General features: G+C 44.3%; 2 protein-coding genes across 2 annotated transcripts; one reads left to right on the top strand and one right to left on the bottom strand.

Annotated features, from left to right (window-relative positions):
• The first annotated feature begins 769 nt into the window (after nucleotides 1–769).
• On the top strand, nucleotides 770–6,574 carry ppox (protoporphyrinogen oxidase). The gene is made up of 13 exons (XM_079275413.1): nucleotides 770–846; nucleotides 1,889–1,975; nucleotides 2,495–2,629; nucleotides 2,794–2,909; nucleotides 3,029–3,161; nucleotides 3,322–3,466; nucleotides 4,004–4,197; nucleotides 4,338–4,398; nucleotides 4,533–4,651; nucleotides 4,839–4,952; nucleotides 5,648–5,797; nucleotides 5,902–5,944; nucleotides 6,030–6,574. The coding sequence occupies exons 2-13, from the start codon at nucleotides 1,892–1,894 to the stop codon at nucleotides 6,161–6,163; spliced, it is 1,428 nt and encodes a 475-aa protein (XP_079131539.1). The 5' UTR covers nucleotides 770–846; nucleotides 1,889–1,891; the 3' UTR covers nucleotides 6,164–6,574.
• Nucleotides 6,575–6,630: 56 nt separating this feature from the next.
• Nucleotides 6,631–13,307, bottom strand: rbm42 (RNA binding motif protein 42). The gene is made up of 12 exons (XM_079274622.1): nucleotides 12,959–13,307; nucleotides 12,639–12,695; nucleotides 11,386–11,521; nucleotides 11,118–11,187; nucleotides 10,669–10,731; nucleotides 10,342–10,496; nucleotides 10,001–10,159; nucleotides 9,148–9,282; nucleotides 8,066–8,183; nucleotides 7,570–7,667; nucleotides 7,166–7,262; nucleotides 6,631–7,039 (listed from the first exon to the last, which is right to left on the bottom strand). The coding sequence occupies exons 2-12, from the start codon at nucleotides 12,692–12,694 to the stop codon at nucleotides 6,927–6,929; spliced, it is 1,200 nt and encodes a 399-aa protein (XP_079130748.1). The 5' UTR covers nucleotide 12,695; nucleotides 12,959–13,307; the 3' UTR covers nucleotides 6,631–6,926.
• Nucleotides 13,308–14,349: the final 1,042 nt, after the last annotated feature.

Raw genomic sequence — 14,349 nt, 5'->3', positions numbered from 1 at the left:
TAACAACACAACCATGTTATTTACATCTCTTTAGCATGCACTGCTATCAGAATATGTCACGTGAATATGTGAATAGTTATATCCCCATAAATACTTGAGAAAAACAAAAATGGAAAGATCACATAACACGATAGTGAACAAGACTTGGCTTTTGAAAAGTATTCTTCTCAGCCTTGGTGATCAGGGAAAAAATAAACAGTGTAACCAACAAATATCAAAACTATTTCCATTACAGAAGCCAAATATAATGCAGAGAAATATAAAAGAACAGAAAAACAGAGCAAATGATTCATACAGAATGTTACAAAAGAAGCTCCAAATATACAGACATTTTTACCACATTTATCAAATCAACACTGCAGGAGTTTTGCCCCCCTCCTCCACCCCACAGTCCCAAAGACCCCGCGACCCAAGCAGTCAGTCTTGTCTTAAATATAAATAAAGGTATGGACGTTGGAATGGTGTTTGCTTATATTATCCAGTCTTTATTTGAATGGATGGTATGTAAATTAAAATAACTTAAAAACTTTAAATCATTTCGATAATCTGTGTCAAATCTCAAAAGATAGTAGCAGTATCGCGTAGTAGTAGCAGTAGTAGGGGTAATAGTATTTGTCCGGATTTATACTATCGAGCCACACTCCACACCAGTAGGGGGCGATAATGCGCCATGTCATCGTTTACTGCATGCCGTCAAACACCAAAAAGAGACGACGCTTTTATTCTGAAGGAGTCCGGTCGGAAGTAGTTTGGTTGCTGGTGTTGTAACAGAAGGTCCATGGAGCCGTACAGCCAGTGCGCGAAGCAGAAGCACGCTGAACGGGGACCCCGCTCTCAAAAATAAAGGTAACGCTGGTAACCTTTCATCCTCATTGAGCTCGTTAACTAGATACAGCGGAGTCAGTGTCGTGTGTCTGTGGACGTTAGACCACAGTAGAGGCTCCGGTAGCGTGACTCCATAACTCTGCCCTGAAGTTACAGTGTAGTTAGCGGTAGCTGCTCTTGTTCCATAAGGTTAGGGTTAGACGAGAGGGATCCTCGGCATCCGGGTACTTCTCACTGGCCATTAACGCTAACATTCATTCAAAACCCACAAAGTGAAGAAGTGTCAGCTCATGTTTAGCGCCTCACACTGGAGCACTTAGTGTTGTTTTCATAAGCACCAACATTCACAGACGAGCCTCTGTTCACTGTGTGAATTATATTTAGTTTGTTTGTGATGTATTTATTCGTAATGTTCCTACACTAACGTTACATAACACTGGACTACAAAACACATTGTAACAATATATGCATCCTAACTAAGTACTGGCATATCAGCAAGTCATAGCGGAGTCATAAAGCTTAAAATATATATATATATATATATATATATATATATATATATATATATATATATATATATATATATATATATATATATATATATATATATATATATATATATATATATATATTATGAACAATATGGAAACATCACCTTTTATAATAATAATGATATATACTAAGACAATGTTTTATATAAATTTGGGTTGGTCACGTAATGTAAGTGAGACAAGAAGCAAAGACAGTATCGTAGTGTAGCGTCTGCAGACAGATAACAACTGAGAACAGGAAGTTAAACTGGTGTGTAGGAGAGAAGATGGAGACGCTGCTTCAGCTCATTGCTGCACTTTTAAATAGTTAAAAAGAAAAAGTCAGAGAAGTCCTCAGTCTGAGGCTGACCAATAGCAGACAGACAGTTGGACAGACAGCTGGGGGACAGAGTGAGACGCCTTATCATTATCAACAGGCCTCATGTAGCAGACACACCCTGTCCCACCACAGACCTGTACAGACCACATACACACTGAACCGTCCTTTTGTGTCACTTGTGTTTTGCAATCAGCCAATGACAACAGTTGCAGTCCTTGGAGGGGGGATCGGGGGTCTGGCAGCATCTTACTACCTGTGCAAGAGCCCCCAGGTTACCAAGGTAACACACACACACACACACACACATTATTTCAAACTATATCTGTGGATACGGTACCATTCAGTACAGTTTAAACAGTATAAAACAAAAAGTTCAAAACCTAAAACAATATATATGTTAAGATTAATTTGTGTTTAAATTGTTGTTAAAATTATTGTTACATGATTACTTTATTAATAACAATTATTTTTTATTTCTATTCCTATGAAGAAATGCATTTCAAATCAATCTGCACTTGCTACCCATAATAACACCGTTATCATTACAATGTGTAACTGGTGCCTGGATGAAAAGATGGAAATGTGCAGGCTGAGTTTGGAGATGATCAGAATAAATCAGAGCTAAATATGTAGTTACGGTAAGCAGTTTAGCAGATTGTAATGTTTTGGTCCATGAACAGGACAACTCGTCATCTCAGCACTACCTTCTGCTGCATTTCTCTCTCTCTCTGTGTATGTTCTACTTCAACATCGTGCTGACTCAACTCCTCAGAGTTTCTCTCTTTTTGTCCTCCCTCAGGTCATTGTGTTGGAGTCCAGCAGTCGCTTCGGAGGTTGGCTGTGGTCCACCAGGAGGTCTGATGGGGCGGTGTTTGAACACGGACCCAGAGGGATCCGACCCGCTGGGGCGGTGGGACGCAACACACTCAATATGGTGAGTTTAAAACGCAGCGATGAAGCATTCCAAGATGAGGGAAGACTTCATCCCTTTATTACTACGGATGAAAACGACTGCTGGTGCTTCATAAATTATGACTTTACTCTATTTTTGGAGACATTCAAAATAATGTCAATCTTAAAAAGTGTGTGTGTGTGTAGGTGGATGACCTGGGTCTTGGGGAGGAGATTCTGCCCATCACCTACAGCCACGTCGCCTCCAAGAACAGATACGTGTACGTCAACAGAGAGCTCCACAGGATGCCTTCAGGAATCAGGTCAGGTTCACTGAGTCAGCGCTGAAGACACTCTGACCGGATGGTTCGAGTGGTGACCAACGTTTTAAACCCCACGCTTCATCAATTCCTCTGGCTCTCCGTCTCGTCCTTCTTCACAGTGGACTCCTGCGGACCGTGCCTCCCTTCTCTCGGCCCCTCCTGCTGAACGTTGCCACGGAGATACTGGTGAAGAAGGGCAAGGAGGACGACGAGTCCATCCACTCGTTTGTTTCCAGGAGGCTGGGGAGGGAGGTGAGGGGGGGGTCAGAGCGCTCTTCATTCAGATTGTACTGTGATAGACTCAAAAACAATGAACTCATCTTTTAACAACGATTACATTACACTCACTTTATTCATCTCAGCCTAAGATACATATGTTGTTGTCTTCCCGTGTGTGTGTGTGTGCGTGTAGCTGGCAGACATAGCTGTGGACAGTTTGTGTCGCGGTGTGTATGCCGGGGACTGCAGGAAGCTGAGTGTGCGCTCCTGTTTTCCTGCCTTGTTCAATGCAGAGCAGCGTAGAGGCTCTCTGACTCTGGGCATGCTGCTGGGCTCAGGTACGCTGCTTCTGTTTCTTCTCCCTGTTGAGCTTTGTGAGGGGAACGTAACACCAAGCAGCAGAGACACCTGAATGACCCCCCCCCCCATACACAATCTAAAAATCTGTTCAAAACAGACAAGATCTTATCAACCTCTTTGTTTTGGGTCTTTGCTAGAGCTGGGTGTTGACCGATATCACCCAGCACCAACTAGCATTGAAACTTTCTCAGTGGAACAGTACCTGATAGGATATGCATAACTCATTAGCCTGGTTCCACATCTCTGAATCTGTAGTTTGTAGTTTGTAGTTTGTTTCGTGCTGCTGTTGACGGATGTTTCCGAAACAATGGACCAATCAGAGCTTTGTAGGCGGGATTAGAAATGTGGATGTCACAACTGAACAGAACCAGATGCTGCACACAGATGTGATGAAGCATTTATTGCCCCGTATTAAAGGCACTGGATCTGCTCTGAAGCTGCATTCCTTCAATCTCGTGTCTGTCTGTGATCTTTTGGGCCTTACTGGACTAAAGCCGTGTGTGTGAACCCCTCAGGTCCGGCTCCTGTGGTCCCCCCCGGCCCTCTGGCTCAAAGATCTGTTGAGGAGTCTTGGGCCCAGTGGTCCCTGAGCAGAGGAGTGGAGTCCCTCCCAGAGTCCATCACTGAGTACCTGCAGCGGAGCGGCAGAGTGCAGCTTCACAGAGAGGCAGCTGTTCAACGCATCAGTCCTTCAGCCTCTGGGTGGACGGTGAGTGAGGACACAAAATACATTTCCTGGCTTATCATGGAAATCATCCATTTTTACAACTCAACGGTAACTTTTAACGTTTGACAATGTACAGTGCACCGAAGAGGAGACTTGAGAAGCTCGTGTGTGTTTGTGTGTAGATCACATTGGAGGATGGAGTCATGTCAGCTGACCACATCATCTCTGCACTGCCTGCTAAAGGCAAGTGCTTCTGTCTTCCACACTGGATCACATCAGTCGGCTCTCTTATTGAGCTAATCCGAACACAATGGAACCCACAAGAAAAAACGACAGAAGAAAAAGATAAATCATTTTCCTGCCTTCACTCCTCTCAGCCCTCTCCTCAGTCCTGCCCGCCTCCTGTCAACCTCTCATCCAGCTGCTGCAGGACATCTCCACGGTAACAGTTGCCGTGGTAAATCTGGAGTATGAGGGTTCCGTCCTGCCTGTAGAGGTGACAACTACAGTCGGACACACACACACACACACACACACACACACACACACACACACACACACACACACACACACACACACACACACACACACACACACACACACACACACACACACACACACACACACACACACACACACACACACACGGTGCAGCCCGCTGACTTTGTGTCGTTTGTTGACAGGGGTTCGGTCACCTGCTTCCATCGTCAGAGGATCAGGGTTTACTCGGAGTGGTCTACGACTCTGTTCCCTTCCCTCAACACAACCGCCCCGACGGACAGACTACTAGACTGACGGTACGCTCACTCGTGGACCCGTTTACCTGGGCAACGTCTGATCAACGAGTGAAACACACGATCTTCTGCTTTGTCGTTGCACTGAAACAAATGCGCGCTAAGATGAGGTAGTGAGAGATGGAGACAGACAGAACAGTTTGAGAGGCAACAACAGTTGTTCAACACTAAACCGTAGTATTTAAAACGCTTTGTAAGTATCACGGTGGCCGTAAACACATCTGACATGTTATAACTTCATACAGTTCTGTTGAACCTGTTGGCAAACAGTTACCCTTTTACTCACACAGAGAAACATTATTCATTTGGAGACGAGTTTGTGTCCACGTGATAAACGCACGCCCTACGTTTACTCTGGTTTGATCTCCACCAACATCTGGCTCGCTTTGGTCTTGATCTGCGTAAAGTAGTGGTTGGGGTTCCAGAGCTGTTCTGGTTGGGTTCAGGGAAGGTGAAACACTTCTACGACACAACAAAACCAAAACAATGAGCTGAAGGACACTAAAAGGCTCCCCGGTGATAACTCCGTGGGGCCTCGTCACTATGTGCGACATAACACACAATCATTTGATCGTATACAAATATGGATTATTGCAGCTTTAAAAGCAAAGCTGCTGCTTGTCAAAAGCTACAGTGAAGAGCAGCCCAGCCACGCGGCTCTGGTCCAGCTCAGCGAGTCCACTGAACTTGTCTCCTAGGTGATGATGGGTGGCGCCTGGTTCCAGGAAGCGTTTGGGGCCCCAGAGGCGGTGACGGAGGAGCGACTTTTAGCAAGAGCCACGGAGGCGGTGAGCAGCCACCTGGGAGTCACCACAGCGCCCAGCTGGAGTCAGGTGACTCTACAGAGGGTAAGACAGGACTGTGTCTGTGCCCATGAATGATACCTCTGAACCAGTGACTGTTACTGCATCTTTGTAAATGTGATGAAGTCTTTGGTGTTTCCTCTCATCAGGACTGTATACCTCAGTACTATCAAGGACACTATCGGAGAGTAGGTGAGTAGACGTTACGCCTGAGAACTGAACCTTCGCAGCGCGTGGTGAAACGTCATTTGTAAGGTGGGTCTGTCTGCCTCTCCAGAGTCCATGCGCAGCTTCATAAAGGAGAAGAGTCTCTCGCTGTCTCTGATTGGCTCCTCCTATGACGGTGTGTCAGTCAACGACGTCATCTTCGGCGGACGCACCGCTGCAGAGGAGCTGTTGGAGACAGTCTGACGGAGCTGGTCAACACTGGAACATGACAGCGTGTAGAAATATTGTTTAACGGACGAGTGTTGAGAATCAGTGTCCTATATGTAAAACATTTTATATTTCTTTATCTTCCCTGGAGATGCCAAGACTCAAGACTCTCTTCAGCACCACCGCGTAGAATCAATATTGAATTGTAATATTAGTGTCTCGATAGAATGAGGTTGTGTTGATGTACAGTGTCTGAACGTTCACACATCTGGTTCAAACGGGCTATATAATTATAATTCTAGCTTCTCAGCACATCTGATTCTCCTGCTGATGAGACTTGCACTTTAAGTACAGTGAAGCCAGATTGTTTTGACGAATATGACCAGCTGTTATTGACATCCACTGATTTCAGGGTTAGATACATTGTACATATGTAAAGCTCTCTGAGGAACATTTGTGATTTTGGGTCATAAATAAAAGTAAAGAAAATTTTATTTGTCAGAAATACTTTCACCTCTTGTCCATAACGAGGTCACAAGCCAAAAAGTTTGGGAACAACTCATATAAATACAGCGACCAAACAATGGATTAGAATCCCAATCAGTACTCATACAAGTTGTAAAAATGTCTTCTGGTAAAATGAACAGTGAACATAACTAAGAAATTATGGTTTTATTTCAGGAAGAAAAGAGTTGACACCTATACAATCTCAGTACGTCTCCTGATCGGACAGATCCCAATGAGTCACGCTCTACGCAATGTTGTCGGTCCACTGGGCAACACAACACACACACTGTCCCTATCTGAGGCCCAGTTTCTTCTTCTCTTTCTGCTTCTTGCGCACCACTTCCATGTTGCGGTCCTTCCACATGCTCTTCCTCAGTTTGATGGGACGACTGCCAACATACTTTCCTGGACGAAGAGTGAGAGACACAGAGGCAGCCGATCACTGACCAACTCCAGATCTACAGCAAGGACCATCGAAAGCCCCCACGTGCCAACATGACCCTGTGTGTGTGTGTGTGCACTCAGACTGACCGTTCATCTCTCGCATGGCTCTGACGTAGTCGTTTGGATCCTTAAAGCTGACGAAGCCGTAGCCTTTGGTCTTTCCTGTGCGTTTGTCTCTCACCACCTGATGAGGACAATCATCGTGAGCATTTCATTTGTCTCACGATGTGCACACGGTGAGACAAAGACACGTCACGTCTGCTCTGCTAAATGCTCAGCGAGCAAAAGAAAAATCCATTTTTGGCGCGTAATATTCACGCTCTGTGAAAGTACACATCACATAAAATGCCAGTTTGAGATAAATATATTGACTTATATATTAATCACACGAAAAAGGCTTTAAGAAGTATAAAAAAAAAATACATAAATATGTTGTGTTTCCATCAATCCACGTGAACAAAGCAAATAACACATTAAAAAGTCACGCCAACCTTAGCTTTGAGGAAAGACGGGTATCTGCTGAAGGCTCTGGCCAGGATGTCGTCATTCACCTCGTTGCCGAGATCACCGCAGAATATACGGAAATCATCTGAAAACAGGATTCACACGAAGGTGTCAGACAGTGTCACCGTTACCCTGCAGCAGGCGATCAGGAAGTAAAAGCATCGACATCACCCGCCATGTGTCATTTAACTACGTACTCTTATTTGTTCCAGGCAGCAGCTCAGTGACATCCAACACGTGTGGAGTGAAAGAATGATTCGGGTTTCCGTACGTCACAACAGTTTGTGGGAACACCGGTACATTTCTCTGCATACGGCCATATTACACAAACTGCCAATTTCATCTTTGTCCTCTTCAGACCCCTAAAGCTAGCAGTGGTCATGTGGACCAGTAATGTACGTCGTTCCTAGAACGTGCACGTCTCCTGGTGACGGTGCTGTTTAAACTGAAGACGGAGTGCGTCTGTCCCAGCAGCCTTTGTACCTGATTCCCAGTCCAACAGACTGGCGTCCTCCCAGCTGGTCCCCGCTGCAGTACGGATACACTTCTTCACCTTCTCGGCCCTCGCTCTCTTTTTGTCCTCTGTAGCACTTTCCACAGGCTGCGAGAGACACACACACACACACACACACACACAATGTGTGGGCTCCGTGAAATTGTTTCGCCTCCTTGCTGTCCTCCGAACTTGTCCTTTCAATTCTTAAGAGGTAATATTTAAAAAATGTTTTCCATTTTTAAAGTCGAGGTGCTTCCTCGTTTTTACAGTTTTTGCCGTCCAGTTATTTACCCAACAGTTTCTAAGAGCATGAAAATGTAAGATCTTTAAATCCATCTTTCTATGTTCTTCCAAGTCTTTTTAGACATGGGTGAGGGAGTCACATTTTAAACCTCCATCTGAGGAGCTGGGGTCAGTTTGGTAGATTCTCGTCATCAATCAATACTACACTATATCTATCCTGAATGAAACATTGTGTTGAGTTGGAGACGTTCCTTCCTTCATTCCACTCTGTTCTGTAGCAGTTCTTCATTGCTCTCAGCTTTGGTAAGAACATTGTGTACACATCTACTAATCGTCTCTTCTTATAAGAAAATAATTCATTTGAAAATATGAATGTTAAAATTGTATGTTATCCAGTTTTTCCAATTGCAAACACAGATATCTGTGATGTCACATGGGGCGGTAACACATCATGCTGTATCACAGCACAGCTACGCGTCTCTCTGAATCAGAGGGAATGTTGCTCCGTGATGCTAAATATTAAGTGAAACCACTTTTGGTGGACATTGGTTTGGTTCGGGTGTCTCAGAAACATTTCCATCTTCAGTGTATTTTTCTATTCATGGCAGTAGAGCTCGTGACAGCAAACCCACACATCATATGAACGGGGATGGCAAAAATAAATCCCCTATAAAATGATGAACATACCAGAAATAAATGTTTTTTTTGATGTAACTGAAATCAAATTCCCAGCTAATTTTCCAAGTGCAATCAAAGTTAATAATGTAATCGATTACCAAAGTGTCCTTCAACCATCACGCATGACTACGGTCTGTGTTCAGTGTACCTCGGTGTGGGGGGGGTCGGGCTCAGGCATGTTGGGTCCAATGACGGCGCCGCTGTCTTCGCTCTCCTTCTTGTCCAGCAGACCTGCTGCCATCACCGCTGCCTGCTGCTCTGCTACCCGCGCCGCCAGCTCCTCCTGAAAGAGTCACATGAGACACACTGGATCACGACTCCACACACACACACACCACGTAAAGCCTCAATCCCCCAACATCACATGCAGCCTCTTTAAACACGGGGCATCCCGCTAACAACGGACTCCTTTCATATTGCCACTGGACCCGTATATCTTTCTGTTTATTTTCTGGTTTGACATCACAAACGCACCCAACAACAGGCAACAGGATGAGTAATCACAGTTACGGGGGTTTCTTCTTCTTTTTAATTAAATGGATTTTATTCATTATATACTTCAACGCACTGATAAAGGTGCAAAAGTCAGGGAGTCCACCGGGCAGTCATGTTTACATCACTGTGGATCAGCAGATAGATGTCCAATATCAATGTCCCGGGAATGAACGCTGATTGTAACTTTTCCCACTGAAGACAAAAGCCAGATGTTCGAGGGTTTTAGTCCAGCGGGAAAAGGACTTTATTTAAATCAGAGTTATTATAAAAGTCGAGTTATTCCTATAGTCCTCTAACGTTTACCTCTTAAGTACATCCCTTTTAAAAATACACCACGACACAGAAGGAACTCGTCTCTGTTCAGGAAGCGATGCCGTCACTGGTGCTCAAACACACACGTCCAGGCAACACAAGCAAAATATTAAAAAAATAAATAAATAAAAAATCACATGAAGCGACAGATCAAGCACACAACGAGCGCTCATGATGCTTCGACGGGCAAATACCATTCTGGCTTGTCTCTGAGCTCGAACGTCCACTCTTTTGTGTCCAGACGAGGCCGGAGGAGCGGAGTACACGGTCGGTGCCGCCTGGATGATCGACGGCGTCTGTTTGACGGGAGGCAGGGCTCCCTGTCTGGTGGCCATCGAGACCATATTGCGGACCTGGACAGACACGGAGGGAACTTAAGACATGTTGCAGGATAACTAAAGCGATGGTGATGAACCCCATATTATTTGTGTTTATAGGAAGAGTAACTGCTGACAGTAAGACAGAAGGCAACAGTGTGCCATCACGCAGACTGACGAGGTGAAAACGGATGTCGTGCCAAACTGTGAGCTCTGACCTGAGGGTGGGGGGCCATGTGCTGGTTGAGGTGAGAGGCACCCGGAGGTGTCTGGCCCTGCATGGAAGGAGGGAGCATCATGGGAGGAGGTGGAGGAGGCCGGGGCAGAGGAGGAGCTATTAGAGGACCACGCATCATCTGCATCCTCGGACCAACTGTCAAAACACACACACACACACAGCAGCAGAGAGTCAAGCAGGGGTGCCAGAGGAGAGAAAAGGTTGTTTAAATATCTTAAATCCAGACACATCACAAACCCAGAGGGAGAGACAGGTTCTCATGAATGTGGTGTTTGAAGAGGAAATACTTCTCTAGAAGGAGCCTTACCAGGTCTCTGCAGGATATGGGGGACGAAGGCTGGTCTCAGCATGGGAGGACGTACTGGAGGGACTGGGACGGACACGAGTCACACAGTTAGTGTTAAGGAGCGTTTTCTCCATTATAAAATGATGTATATATAATTTGAATGATGATGAACGTAGTATTCTCTGAATAGTATTTTCAGGGTTATTATAATAAACAAAATGAAAATCAAAACATCAAAACTAAAAACTACACCAAAACTAAAAACTACACCAAACCTAAAAACTACATCAAAACTAAAAACTACACCTTTCTGAAAACCTGAAACTAAACTAAAACTAGCAAACACACAAACCTACTAAAAACTAAATTGAATAAAATAAAAACAAAATTGAAACTAATTGAAAACTATCATAACCGGGTATTTTACTGCAAAACCGTAGTTAGTGTTCACGGAGAGAGTTTATGTTCACCTGGTCCTGCAAAGACCGGCGGTGGCGGACCAACGAAACTAGCAGCTCTGGCATCTAATGTCTGCTGGACCTAAAAGAGAGAGAGGACCAACGGCAGCAAACAACACGACACGTGAATGTTGTTCACAAAGAACACTTTTCTCCATCAGCTCTATTTGACAGTATTTTGCCATTCAGACAAAAGAAGCACATTCTGCACATTCATGACTCAACTATGAGCAATCTGGGGAGTACACCGCTATCCAGGTACTACTAGCGTGGTACAAACCTGTCTGTAGGTGTTGGTGCCGATAATGTGTCGCACCATTTCAACCGCTGGGACAGAAAGAGCTATGGGTAAGGCCTCCATGAGAGGGGGGCTTCCTGGCGCTGGCACCGGACCACCGAGAACCTCCTGCTCAAAACTGCAGCAAGACAAGCACAGAGACAGACGGGCATTTATACTGGGGGGTCAGACCGCCAACAGTGCTCTTCAAAGGGTTAACTACAAGATTCCGTTTTACCCAAGATGAAGAAGATCATAACTTCTTCTTTAAATGCATACCACACATAAATGAATGATATTAGTTGTACAACATGAAGAGAATTCTTGCAGTTACACTTAAGAAAGAGTCTGTTTGTCTGAATTTAAAAATGAACCCAGCATGTTCTCAATTACTGCATATTAGACGTCGATCAACAGTGGATTTTTAAAGGCTGATATAATGACGACAGGAAAAAGTCGGTCCCCGATGAATCGGCCTCAGACAAACAGACATGGCCCTTAGTTGTGCTGAGTTTGCACTTACGGCGAGCTAAGTTGTAACGACCATGCCTGCAAACTAAACAGAGACTGCATGCATTCGATAGAGCAGCAGTTATTTTCAGTCCAATAATAATGCCGTACTATAACCAGCAACCTCATCATGCTAATGATTCAGGAATAAAGCTGTCTTGTATAACATTAACACTGATTTAAATGCATCTCAGGCCCACACTGACTTCATGGGTCGAGCCTCCGATTAATCGGGGCAAACTGATTAACTGGTCGACCTCTACTGCAAATAGAATCAGATAGTTTTAGTCGGAGTCGCTGAGAGTTTGAGATGTTTGCTTTGTTTGATACGTGCCTGGGTAAGAAGGCATCACGTTTGCATCTAAAAACTGCAGCAAATCTGCCCCACAGTGAACTCTCACACAGTTTTCTTGTAATATTGTGATCATTTTATCCAGTCTTAGGTTTCTCCAAGTGAAATGACATTAGTGAGTGACACCTGGTCTGAGATCAATCTAACATTGACATGACATCAGCCTGGGACAAGACGAATATCTCGTAGTGTGAGTGGTAGAGCAACTTGCAGATTCTTGTCATCTGCATGTGTCTTAATGATACATCATTTTATGGTAACAGTAACCTAATTGTGTTGGAGTTAGGCCCACCTGATTTTCTCTACGCCCGGATACAATATACTTGCTAGTGTTGCTCGGTAGCACCTGGAATAAGTTAAAAGTGTAGAGTGAGTATAAAGCAGTTATACTCACAGAGCCATCTCAGCCTCCATCTCTTTCAGACGCTCCTCTCCTGACTTGAGCGCCATTCTGTGAAACAACATTGATCAAAGACCAGCCAAACAACGCCTCAATCTAGATAACGTGCACAACAACGTAACCACTGAACACTTGGAGATATATTCACTGCAAAAGGCCCCAATGTTGTCATTTAGCCTTAAAAAACAGTGCGCTACATCACAGCTTTTAGAAAAGTAGCGGTGTTAGTAGTTTCAATGGGGATCATCCTTTCATTTTAAGTCTATCGTTATTTGAATGATGACCATATGAATGTTACCAATTACTGTGCTTACCTTTATGTATATATTGTTGCCGCTTCCGATATGAATCGCTGCCTCTTGCTGACTGAGTTGACTTAACACGCTTAGCTTCTTTACTGAGCTATGTAGCGTTAGCTAGCACAACAGACTAGCTAAGCTAGCAAAGAACCAGCAAAGAACCCAACTAACGTTACAGTATCAGCCAGCTAACCGCTCATGTCAACGTTAACCCCTGCGGGATTATGTTATTGAGTTCTACACTAGTTAACCTAGTTGCTTTGTAGGAATATACATGTTTAAATTAAAAAGAAGGATGCACTAACGTACATGCTGTACGAGCTGTGGGTTAACTTCAATGAGGATAGCTTTCGTCTTCGCGTTCTACTTCTTCTTCGCGTTCTACTTCTTCTTCGCGTTCTTGGTTTGGTTACATTACAGCGGTTGGCAACCACCAAGTATTAACCGAGTATTAAGTTAGCATCTAAGCTCAGTACCGCCACCTTCTGCTTCGGAGGGTTAATTACATGTGTACGGTTGATCAGAGATCACTCTTTTTCTACTTCTTTTTTCTGTGGGCAAACAATTTGGTGAACTATCACCATTAACTGAGTGTGGATCAGAATGACTCGTATTTCAAATATGTAACAAAATGAAACACAAAACACAAATAAAACACACAAAAAATCCTATATTCTCTATTATATGAATTTGTCCAAGACACTTAAATAGCAATCGGTAACACTGTGCGACTGTGGCTAAGCCTAGTCCACACTACTCCAGTTTTACTCATCTTTGCTACGTTTACACTGAGCAGCCACACTACGCCGGAGTTTTGGAGCACCCTAAACGGAGGAGCCTGAAAACTCCGCCAAGGTTGGAGGTATTTGAAAACTCCGGGGTTTTGGTTGAGTGTAGACGGTCGGACACGGATGTGCTGAGAAAAAATTATGCCCACACCCGTGTTTGCTACTGGATTGGTTCTTGGCAACCATGACGTCTCTGTTCCTGATTCGTCACACTCACTATCACGTGACCCGTACCCGGAAGAAAACAAACTGGGCTACCAGCGATTCATTTCAACATGGATAGCTAGCAGCAGCTAGCAGCTGTTATGCAGTAAACGTCTGCATTTCTGTGGAGGAAGCAGCTGTTATTGGAGTGATTAGCGAGCGGCATGACCAGCATCAGCCCTATGGAGCAGCTCGTTGTTTTTACATGGTGCTGTTGTTTTTACTTCTAATGAGAAGACACGCTGCACTCACGTTTTACTTCTTCCATTTGGTAGCCTTGAGATACCTTAGTCTGTCAGTATGTCTTCATGAAGCATGAAAAGATATACGTAGATATGGTCTATTCGCGTGTTTAGTATAACATTTGTGTTGTATTAAATGCTAATCGCGGTTACCATTTCTCCATTGGCGGTA

This window comes from Melanostigma gelatinosum (assembly GCF_949748355.1).
Source record: "Melanostigma gelatinosum genome assembly, chromosome: 9".
Taxonomy (NCBI): domain Eukaryota; kingdom Metazoa; phylum Chordata; class Actinopteri; order Perciformes; family Zoarcidae; genus Melanostigma; species Melanostigma gelatinosum.
The sequence above is the reverse complement of the archived record's forward strand: the minus strand, read 5'-3'. Positions and strand labels throughout refer to the sequence as shown.

Coding starts and splice junctions, on each gene's coding strand:
- ppox (XM_079275413.1), top strand. CDS start 1,892: ATGACAACAGTTGCAGTCCTTGGAGGGGGGATCGGGGGTCTGGCAGCA. Junction 4,198..4,337: donor CTTCAGCCTCTGGGTGGACG/GTGAGTGAGGAC, acceptor GTTTGTGTGTAG/ATCACATTGGAGGATGGAGT. Junction 4,399..4,532: donor CTCTGCACTGCCTGCTAAAG/GCAAGTGCTTCT, acceptor CACTCCTCTCAG/CCCTCTCCTCAGTCCTGCCC.
- rbm42 (XM_079274622.1), bottom strand. CDS start 12,694: ATGGCGCTCAAGTCAGGAGAGGAGCGTCTGAAAGAGATGGAGGCTGAG. Junction 10,732..11,117: donor GCCGGTCTTTGCAGGACCAG/GTGAACATAAAC, acceptor TGTCCGTCCCAG/TCCCTCCAGTACGTCCTCCC. Junction 7,040..7,165: donor AGCCATGCGAGAGATGAACG/GTCAGTCTGAGT, acceptor CTCTTCGTCCAG/GAAAGTATGTTGGCAGTCGT.